The 11445-nt window shown below is 36.5% G+C and overlaps 1 protein-coding gene across 1 annotated transcript; it reads right to left on the bottom strand.

The window, feature by feature from the left end:
* Positions 1 to 1759: 1759 nt before the first annotated feature.
* On the bottom strand, positions 1760 to 7977 carry LOC134843827 (cell cycle control protein 50A-like). The gene is made up of 6 exons (XM_063860119.1): positions 7815 to 7977; positions 7475 to 7585; positions 4317 to 4353; positions 3912 to 4210; positions 3080 to 3406; positions 1760 to 2341 (listed from the first exon to the last, which is right to left on the bottom strand). Exons 1-6 carry the CDS (start codon positions 7951 to 7953, stop codon positions 1824 to 1826), a joined length of 1431 nt encoding a protein of 476 aa, XP_063716189.1. The 5' UTR covers positions 7954 to 7977; the 3' UTR covers positions 1760 to 1823.
* Positions 7978 to 11445: the final 3468 nt, after the last annotated feature.

Below are 11445 nucleotides of genomic sequence, written 5' to 3'. Positions count from 1 at the left end.
ATTTATTTACGATGCCGTACATGTTGAAATTTTTCCGGCAAGCTAGCACCCGGTAATTTTTCTCAAACAAAAAATTGGACAGTTCCGATGAACTGAAATATTTTACAATCGGTACATAGACAAACTGCTTGACATTTTTTCTCGATACCGAAATTTTTTGAATATATGTGAACGGAAAATTAATCCGTGAAATTGGAACATAGACAAAAAGTACTGGATTAGTTTTTTTGATTGGTTTATGACTCGAACACAATGATCAAAATTTTCTGAAAAATTTTGTGAAAAAAGTAAAAAAAAATTTCCTAAAAATCTTCAAAACGTCCCCAGAATTTTGCGAAACTGTGCTGTAAGATGACACCAACTTTATGTTACGTGTTCTGGTAGCGAAATATCAGGCAAAATAAGTTGAGTTTTTTCATCCTCAGGTTTCTTCCGCGTGTGTTGTTGGAACTTAACCAATTTGCCTGAAACCCTACCCACCTTTGGTGAAACTGAAAGCCAGTTCTCTTCAAGTGTATCAAAGCTGTTTTTGCCCGTCCGATTATTGACTTCGTTGCGTGCCACTAATGTTAAGTGGTCAGGTACGGTAATATTAAGAAAATATTAAGTGGGTTAAGTTGATTTCTTTCATCCTCAGGTTTACTCCGTGTGTTGTTGGAGTTCAATCGACCTACTTATTTTCCAACCCCATTGGTATTTAAGCGTAACGTAGCCGTCGCATAGGTCCCTTAAAAATATGGTATTCATTCTAGGAGCAAGTTCCTTGGATCACGCGCTCCGAAAACTTCCCGCTCCGTCCCAGAAGCGCGTAAAAGATACTTGCTGTACAAAGCCAGGTTTAAGTTTGAACTTTAACGCTAAGGACTCTCAGAAAACAATACAGTATTACCTTCATCACTACTTGTCTTAACGCAACGACCTTGTAATTTGGCACGACGCCATTAATAACTCAATAAATAGGCACCGCAGCAACAATAACTGCAAGCTGAGTAGTGAGCAACTTGTCAGTTTGTTATTAAGGTATAGGACAAACATTTGTGCGATCGTATACTGTAGTTTAGTTTCAACAGGTATTATCGTTCTGAACATCGTCATAGACTTTATCTCTAACCGTAAGGCTTAGGACCAGGTACTAATTGAGAAGTACAAAGAGCTTCACCAGACTCTTTCCCTTGAGTTAAAGACTCTCCTCCTTCTAAGGCGTTATAGCGCTAATCTGAACATCCTTAAGACGCGTAAGAAGCGGAACTGCTTACCCCTCAAAGCTCGAAAAACTATTAAAAAAAATAGGCTTCAGGCAGAATCTTTGAGACGTCAAGTTCCCCCATCTTGTAAACTAATGTTGATATATTAATGTAAATTTAATTACGTATCAAAACAGTATCTCATTTTATTAATTGTTTTCTATTTAGTGAGCATCCGTAAAATATTGTCAATTTGTCAAAAACAGGCAAATATGTTATTAGGAATTCATGTTTCTCCTACATTCTATCTGCCTCTGCTTTGTTCCGGCTCTTCAAATTTGAGATAATTTTGGCACTTTCGTCTTTACGCATCTAGTAATATGCATCTATTAAAATAAATCGTACACTGGTTTAGTTCGAATTCATTACTACCCAATAAAAATGCTAACCATCAAACCCCTATCACTCACCGAGGTCGGAACATTCTATACCACTTGCACAGCAACTGGCTACCCTTGTTCTCTTTAAAACAAAAGTACTAAATTCGTTGTTGTAAATTACATAATTACCTCAGCAAAAAAAAACTATTAAATTAAATACCAAAAAATGGCTTCTTCAAAAGTTGAACGCGAAAAGAAATCAGTTTTTGTTCACATTTGTCAGCAAGTTTTTGATAGTGTTGAAGTTTTTAGCCTGCAGTTCGGCCGGATTTGGGTCCTTTTTCAGAATTCCCCTCATCTTTGAATACTTTTTACCCACAAGAAACATGACTAGTGATCCAAATAAAACCAGAACTCCGGTCGACAGAAACATGAAGCCGACTATGAAGTTGTATTCAGCCAACATTGCGGTGCCTCCGCTTTTGATGAGAAGGAGCTTGCGACCTCCAAACATAGTGACCGGGTAATTGTACTCAATGAGAAAAGAGTAGGATCCTTGTGGCAAATCGTCTGCAAACTTCCTCCCGCCCTTCTCGTGGTCCACGATTCGATACAGTTTGCGGAAGTTTTTGGTGGTTGGAATTTTCATCCAAGCTATCAAGTCTTCGTTTTTGAGTCCGTTGTTGTCCGTGTTGTTGGGATCCAACTCGTAGATGTATTTGGTCCAGTTGGGCGGCTTAGTCGTTCCTTTGAAGCGATCCTTCAAACTTCCCCTTCCTGTAAAATACAAAACAAACTTATTTCACTAAAATTTCTCTAACACTCTTAATTACAGCTGAAACTTAGCCAACAAAAACTGATAAAATTGAAGAAAAAAATAACTTTTTAACCTTTTGTTCTCACATTTCCAACAGTTTTTTCGAATCTAAAACATTTTCATCGACACTAAAGGGCAAGCAGAAAATCCAATAAAAAATCAGTTTCCGAAATTTTTTTCGATTTTATTATTACATTCCTCAATCAAGATTTGGGTGGTTTTTGCAGTTTTTTACCCGATTACGCTCAAAATCTTGCTTCGGAAAGATCGTCTGAGCGTTTTTTAGATGAAAGGCTTTAAATTGCTTTGACTAATACCCCGCCCAAGATTTTAACGGTTAATTTTGAAACATGGCTCAAAATCGCACAAGATTTAAACGGTTCTCGAGCGATGGTTTCGAAAAAATAGTTCAAAAACCGCTCGTTTTTTCTTTGAAAAAAACCGCTCAATATGAAGCAATATTTGGAGCGTAAAACGCTCAAATTGCTCAAATGTTGCTTGAAATCTATACTCGGGTTGAATTGTTGAGCAAAAACGAAATTCGTTTTGGATTTGGACAGGGAAGAATAAGTTAAAGACTTTGGATCAGCAGTCTACATCAAAATGAAATCATTTCTCAAAACCTTTCATCGCAATCACTTTTAAACAGCAATACGCTTCAACTGAACGCTGATTGAGTGGTTGAAGTTTGGCTTGACCTGGTGGATTGTTGAACCTGAACTGTTTGTCCACCCTGTCGCAGATGCCAGTCTTTTTGAGAGGCACAACTTGTTCACTCCTTATCTTCTTCCTCACTCCTACCGCTCCTCTCCCGGCAGAAGTAGAATTAAATGATTGGCCATCACTCTGCTCACTGTGTTCGAGTGAAGATGATGATGGTGTGTGAATAGAGGAGTGTCCATTATAGTAGAGAGAGATGGAGTCATTGAAGAGACTGTTGGCCAGAGCACCACACGGAACAATCGGCAACTCCTTCTCTACCACACACACACACACACACACAACACCACACATCACATCACATACTAACTTCACATTCAATTAATAACCACCCACACACTTTCACAGACAGTAAACGGAACTAGGTCAAACAAAAAGAGCTAGTTTTCATTAAACGAAATAGCTACATGATAAATATCAAACTACCTAATGGAGAGAAAACTCTTTTCCAACCATAGTTTAACTGGTAAAGTGCTTGACTGGAATAGATTGTTTCCTTTCATATTTCATTTTCATTTCATTTTTCATTTTTCATTTTTACTTGTCAATACTTCGATTCAGATTTTCAAAGAAAAAATAGATGGCCTTAAATCTCTTTGAAATTCAAAAAAAATTATGGCCGCTTTTTTGATGGAGTTTGCCGTCCTTTTAACAAAAGAATTGAACTGAATTTGAAAAGAAATCAAAAGTTAAAAAGCGAAAAATCAAACGAGCGTGAAACCAAATTTATAACTTTTTCCTGAAAAAATTAAACAAATAATCACCAAAACCTATATAAGAGTATTCACTACGTTCGTAACTCTTAAAAACTATTATAAGCTGATAAAATTGAAGATATATTGATAGAGGCAATAAGCATGTAATGTATACAGTTGTGTGCGGAGTAAAATGTACTTGCTATTGCATCGTATGCCTTGTCATAGGGGAAGCAGAGATCCGTGTTGACCACACTCACAGTTGTGCCTCTTAGCTGCATATCGTCACGTGACATGAGCATGCGTCTATGGTCCACTAGAAAGTCCATGAGTCCATAATAGATCTTCACTTCTTTCTTGAACTGCTTTTTACGCACAGTGAATGTCTGCATGCACATGCACCTAGAAGCTAAAACGCCTCAAACTACATGCCAAGCTTCAGTATCAAAAAAAAGCCAAGATTTGAAACAATTTTGGAGAAGCAAATCCCAATTATCCCAAATCCCAAATTAGGACTAACATTGAGTGCTCTCTCCAAATCCATATCAAATCAGGTCCTGAAAGATGTCAAGGAATCAGTTTAAGAGGAGACAAAACAAACAATAGAGCTGTAGGCTAAAGCGGTGTCAGAAGCTGAACTTATAAAGGTAAAACCGATAGGATAATGAAAGAATCATTGAACCCCGGAAGAACGCTGTGAACGAGAAAATGGACGGAGAAATTTAGAAGGCTACCGACAAAGTACGCAATGTCGCAAGAGAAGCTGGAGCTGAAATTGAGATCAAGACCGACATTTCTAGAGCTCATAAATTACTAGGTCGAAATGAAAACTCCCCACCAATGATAGTGCGGTTAGACGAGCAGCCAAAAAAGGACTCTTCGTAGGAAGCGAAATCTGAATCAATCCTGAAAATTTTTGAAAATCTAACGGCTCCGCGTTAGACCAAGACTCAAGGATGGAATCAGAGTGGAATGAACACATGAGGGCAACACCTACTTCAAATTTAAAAAAGACAACATTATTAATTGAATAAAACGGCTTTTTTAAGAAGGAAAGAAGCTTAAAAACACAATAGAGAGGACAATGAAAGCTTTTTTTTGCGAAATAAGAGCAGCGATATTCAAAACCGTTAAAAACTTCTAAACTAAAAATTGCTGAAAACTTTCATTTACATCCATGTACGGTCAATGCAAAAGCACCACGATGAGTTGGAATGGGAAAACACTATGATGAGTAGGAAGCACTTATACATAGCATTGATTCGCCAACTGAAATAATTCGCGGAAATGAAAAACGGTTGAAGGACTGTTATGACTGCAACAGCTACCGGTTAAAAGTATTTAGATAATACTATAATTTACAAATCTAGAAAAGGCTTGGGAGGAGGAGTCATGATGCAATAGAAGAATAACGTAACTGTCATTGAAGAACATGCTTTGAAATTGACAGGAAAAATTTCTGTTTTAGTTAAGGTTAATAATGAAACTTTTTGGATAATGCCGATCTTCAACTCTCCCTCAGAAGTAAACTTGAAAGTCAAACTAAGTAAAACCGCAACTGAATTGAGGAAACGTATAAGTACTTTTACTATGATAGTATCAATAAAGGTATTGGTTACTCAAGGCAACTAAACACTTGTAAAGGAATTTAACGAAAAAAAAACAACCGCCAAGAAACAAATTGTTGCCATTAATTCAATTATCCGCGAATCATTAACTGATGAATTGGCCATTGCAAATGAGTTTAAAATTTTTAAACCTAGATTGGGAAAAAGATAACCAGGAACATACTAAACCTTGCAAAATTTTTCAATCACGCGTGGAATTGATCAAGTTTTTGCATGCGATCACACATAGTATACAATCACTTGAAAATTAACTAACTGAATTATTTCCAACATTTTCATTCCCTCAAAAATTACAGCACCGTTGGTGCAATTGCAAAAGTAACTAAAAAAACTCACTTGGATTTTAGCAAAACTGTAAAAAAAAGAAACCGTTTTTCTTGATCTGAAATAAAGCTTTCGACAACCTTCGACAACATTTTTTTTTCTCGAAATTTTGATATGTAGGGCGTAACTGGATTAGTTTGAACAAGTTAATAAGCTAATTGGAGCATCAAAAAAAGTTGCAGAAACCAGAGCAACAAGTTTGGCGTTCCTCGAGGTTCTATTTTAGGCCCAATTTTGTTTCTGGTGTACACCAACGACTTTCCAAAAATCTGACCTTTTAGTGAAGTTTTTTTTTGTTTGCAGACAGCACCAACCTAAGTAAATTAAATTGCTCCGTTGAAAAATTCAATTAAGACTCAGAAGCTGTCAGCAATTGGTTAGTAATTATTTAATTGTCTCTAAAAATAGATAAATAATTAAGTTAGTGTATCTTCCACTAGCGCTTCCCAATCAAAAACATATCCTTACAACGTGCTTCATCTTGCAAATATTTCGAATTCTTTAAAGAGGCCAAGTTATTTTACTGTTCATCTTGGTTCGTTCGAACTAAGCTTAGAAAACAATGTGGTATCGTTTCCAAAATGCGTCATCATGTTCCTAAAAATGTTTAACTCAAAAGCTATAGCTATAATTCCAAACCATAACCGCAATACGGTGTTCTAGGGCAAAGTTGCACTTATTTTACATATCTGTTGCCCCATATGATAATACAAGAAAAAATATTCGGTTGATTTAATTTCAAAGAAATTTAAAAGCATACGAAATGTATTCCTTGATGAAAATACTTTAACAGTTCACGAGCTCTATAAGTATTAAATTTCAAAAATCGTTTTGCGCCTTCGTTCAAAACTTGAAAGGAAATTTTAAATTTGACAAAAATGACTAAACTGAAAGGCAAAGTGCAACAATGTTCACTTAGTAACCGGCAACAAAGCTTTAAAATTCGTTTGAACAAAACTCACTTCGGCAATGAAAATCAGAACAATATAAACTTTTAGTGATTTAAATTAAAAACTACAACTTTATTATATCAGCTCAAACGCAAAATTCTGCTGCCGAGGTTTTATATAATTGTGATGTGGGCTTTAAAATTGGTTTAGGCAATGAAAGCCTCAACTTGGATATGTTCACTGGTTACTGCCTCATGGGCTCAGTTGGATGTCTACTGACTCGTAAGCCCCTATTCATTGTATTGATGTTACAGGAGCTCTATGGAAGTTAAGAGAAGCAGGAAGCCCTAAGTGAACAATGGCAAGGTTGCGTAATGAAACCGGTTAGAGGTGCCTACGACTAGCGAGTTCATAAAGTTTTGAGCACAAAAAGCATTCACAAATTGATTTTAAGGTATGTTTTTTTATTGCATTTAGCCTTGATCGTTTTGTACTTAAATTTTATTATCTGGTGTATCTTAATTGATTTCATTTAAATTCAGGGCAGCATTCGGCAACCCTTATGGGTGCTTTAGCCGTCCTTTGTTACTATGTATTTACAAATAATTCATCTGCTTAAAACATACATAACAGCAAGAAATTAATTCTTCTTCTTTTCTTCTTCTTCACTATCCGACCATTATGTATACTATGACCAATTTTACGGAAGTCATGAAAACGGAGGTCACAAATTGTGAATGGCAATGCGATACAGACATACCAATAAAAATAAACAACTTAACATAACCGATTTCAGACCTAGAAATAAATGATCGGGTATCTTCAGTTTCACGCACCTGGATCGGAGGAGTTGAATCCTGGCTGGAGAACAATATCTTTGCACATCTTTCCAGCTGTTCCATTAGTGTCCACATTTCCATTGCTGCTCAAATCGAACTTCACGCAATCTAAATTAAATCTGCAACTGCTTTGTGATTTAAGCCAATTTTTTGTGTGCTATAGTGTAACTTTTTCCCAGAATAAACTTGCCTTCATTGAAGGAACAAAATTTATAGCGTCAAATTTATTGAAGATTAAAGTCGGAAACTTACGAGCTGAAACGACGCAAAATAAGGAGAGTATGCAATTAAAATAACAAAAAATCAGATTGTCTTACTTTTGACGAATATATGCTACCTGTGTAATCAAAGCTAAGCTCTTGCACACTTCCAGCAAAAATGAGAAGCACAACTGCCACACAAATGTACGAAAGGCCCACCGCCAAAAACAATGGCTGGATCCATCTTTTCTGATATATCGGTCTCCAGCCAGCCATCTTCTGACTCTTTAACCGACAGATCAATCAAATTTTGGCCTATTCAGTACAAAAAAAAAAAAATTTTCTATTCTCTGATTACCGATGTAACAAAAGATTGCAAAAAATGTAGAAAGGATCTAATTTATTCAAGGAGTCTCAATTTTGATTGATCCCTTAAATCTGTGTTTCGCCTTAACACAGCAGCACTTTGGTTTTCGGGTGCTATTAATTCTTGTCTTGAATGAAGTCTCGCTTTGGATATTGGCTATGCTTTTTGATCGGGAACGAGGGGTGCCTCGAGAATTTGAATTATCGGTAGATTTGGATTTGTCCGCCGATCCGGACTCCTTGGAACTAAATTTACTAAAATTACCATCACTGAAACCACGATCGTCCTGAATCATTAAAAAACATAACGATCTTCTTTTCCTTCAAACGACACAAAACAAGTTACAAAGCCGATAAACTTAAAACCAAGCTGAAACCATTGAGCCGAAAAAAAATTATGAAAAACTTGATCAAAATTCGAGTTAGTCAATTGATAAAGTACCAGGACGACTGTCAAGCAAAGTTAACATTGAGAAAATTATTCCATGCTTTAAAAATTCAACTCACAAATAAGCAGACGAACGAAATTCCGACAAATCTTTTTTCCCGAAAAAATACTAACCAACTGGGACTCAAACCCTATACCATTAGGTATATCAAGGTTATTGCAGCGACAAACGGTTGATTAATAAGGAGTGAATTAATGAGATTTGAGTGATAATTCCAATAGCAAATCAGATCAAATATATATGGTAAATCACCCGCACAAAGTTGCTCGAACCAATGACTAAAGGTCATGTTTCACCAGCTAATTTTAACAAAAATCGGGAAGTGATCTTTCAGTTTGAACTGAATAAGAAAGATCAATTCCAGTTCACTTAGGAAAAATCACCAATACCCCGCCTTTCAAATTAGGTGTTCCTAGTAGAATGTCTCGGAAAAATGCAGTTTTGCACTTTCCCAAGTTTTTCGTCAATGCGTCTGCAGGCATGTTTGCTGTTGATAAAAAGGTTAATGTCATCTTCTTCTGTTCAACTAACTCTCGAAGGAAGTGTAGTTTTATGGCAAAATGCTTTGTCTTGCCGTGGTTCATTGAGTGTTAACTAAGGGCAATACAAGCTTGGTTATCAACGAAAACTTCTAAAAGCCTATTAAAAATTATGCCTAAGTCGCTAAGTATGCCCTGTAAATGAATTACTTCCTTTACTGTTTCGACCACAGCATTGTGTTCTGCTTCGGCTGTTGAAGTTGATACACAACGCTGAAGTCTGCTAGACCAACTGATTACACCTGAGTTGTCACTGAGTTTAAAACAATATCCTGAGGTACTTCTCCTATTGTCTATATTTCCAGCCCAGTCCGCATCCGAATAGCTAACAAGATTCAAGGCCTTATCCCTCCTGTATATTAAAGGTAAACTTTTTGTTCCTAGCAGATAACTAAGACAATTTTTTCCGGCTTTCCAATGCTTTTCACCTGGGTTTTCCACAAAAGAACTTAGAAGATTTGCTGCAAAGCAAATGTCGGGTCTACTTGATAAAGCTAGGTAATTTAGACAACCAACAAGTCCTCGATAGTCACATTTTTTCATATTTTCTTGTTCTATGCTACCTTCTAAAGGACAACCTTCTTTTGTTAATTTTTCGTTTTCACCAATAGGGGTCGTTATCGGCTTTGCTTCGTTCATCCTAAATCTTGATATCAATTTTTCAACATATTTCTCCTGGCTTATCCTAATTTCGTTTCCTCAGTAATCAATTTTCATTCCTAAGAACCATTTAAGATCACTTATCTCAAATTTTTCAGAGATATTGCTTTCAAACCAGCTACAGAAATTTTTGTCTGCTCCACAAACCACTATATCATCGACCCACAAGCAAATTAAACCTTCTATCTCTCCCTCAATCCTCTCAACAAACAAGCACTCATCAAAAACTGAATTTTCAAAACCTAATTCCTCAAGATAGCTTTTTAGAGTCCTATGCTTCAGTCCATAAAGACTTTTCTTCAGAAGACAAACTAAAGGTTTTCCTTCTTCATCAAACTTCTCGAACCCTTCAGGTTGCTTCATAAGAATTTCTTCATCTAGTTTGGCATTCAAGTATGCAGTTTTAATGTCTAACTGTCTCAACTGATACCTATTTTGAACTGCTAAGCTGAGGACTATTCTTATGGTCGACATCTTGGCTGTAGGCGAATACGTTTCGTGAAAATCCCTTCCCTCAACTTGGCTAAAACCTTTAGCAACAAACCTAGCCTTAAACCTGGAAATTTCACCATTAGGTCCGTACTTCAAAGCAAAATGCCATCTGCTGCCTATAGGCTTCTCTCCTCTATTTCTAACTAATTCCCAAACTTTGTTTTTCTCTAATGAATGAAACTTTTTTTTCATTGCTTCTTGCCAGTCAGGGTCTGCTAAAGCTTCCTTAGCACTTTTCGAAATATTTTCGAGAATTTCTCCAAAAAATACTACATCACCTACTCTTTCTCCTTCGTCACGTTCTATCTTTTTCTCAAAGTAGAACTTAGATTCGTCAAAACTAACGTTTCTAGACTTTTGCACTTTGAGTTTTCCTTCACTCTCAATTCCTATCAGATAAGCTTTACTAATTTCCGATGTCCCCAGAAAAATTCCCCTGCTAGAGTTTTTGTCTAGTTTTTTTGCGAAACTGTTTTTCCACAAAACTATACGCTACACACCCAAAAGTTTTCACAAAATTAAGTTTGGGTTTTTCTCCATACATTGAGTCGTAGGGTTTTTTGCCTATAGCAGAATGAAAGCACATATTTTTGAGATTAGCAGCCATATTAAGAGCATAAGGCCAATAAGTTTTCGATAAATTCGCATCAAAAATCATGCAGCGAGCCATTGGAGTAATTGTTCCCCACAACCTTTCTATCTTTTTGTTCTCTTGAGGGGTATAAGGAGCCGATGTTTCCAGTCTAATTTTTTGTTTCCTACAAACTCGCCTAAAATCTTGACCAATGTCCTCTCCTGCGCCGTCTGAAACTAAAGTCTGAGGGACTCCTATGTCTGCAATGAACCTTTCCAATATTTCTGTTGCCTCATCTGTCGTCTTCATGAAATAAATTTTCAGATATCTAGAAAAACTGTCCACAAAACCTATAGCATATCTATGTCCATCCTCTGCTAGCGGGTCGATAGGACCTAAAATATCTGTGTGATTCAAAATCAAGTGTCCTGGTTGCCCTGGTATAAAAATCTTTCGGGACTGGCTTCTTTTTTGCTTTATTCAACTCACAAGTTTCACAATTCTCAATTTTAAAATCACTAATCTTCATGCCTTCAACATGTTGCTCCAAATGATTTAAATCTTTGTAGTTAATATGACCCATCCTGCAATGCCACTGTTTCAATGTGCTTACTACATAACAACAGTCTTTTCCTACAAAAGTGTCCCATAAAAAGAGACCACTTTCCTCTCTTAATGGGTAAACTGA

This window comes from Symsagittifera roscoffensis, chromosome 4 (assembly GCF_963678635.1).
Source record: "Symsagittifera roscoffensis chromosome 4, txSymRosc1.1, whole genome shotgun sequence".
Classification (NCBI taxonomy): Eukaryota; Metazoa; Xenacoelomorpha; order Acoela; family Convolutidae; genus Symsagittifera; species Symsagittifera roscoffensis.
The sequence above is the reverse complement of the archived record's forward strand: the minus strand, read 5'-3'. Positions and strand labels throughout refer to the sequence as shown.

What these genes read in the sequence shown, in the direction of transcription:
- LOC134843827 (XM_063860119.1), bottom strand. Translation starts at nt 7,953, where the DNA reads ATGGCTGGCTGGAGACCGATATATCAGAAAAGATGGATCCAGCCATTG. An exon ending in GCTTAGCTTTGATTACACAG is followed by an intron (nt 7,586 to 7,814) that starts GTAGCATATATT and finishes GATTTAATTTAG; the next exon opens with ATTGCGTGAAGTTCGATTTG. An exon ending in ATTCAACTCCTCCGATCCAG is followed by an intron (nt 4,354 to 7,474) that starts GTGCGTGAAACT and finishes GACATCTTTCAG; the next exon opens with GACCTGATTTGATATGGATT.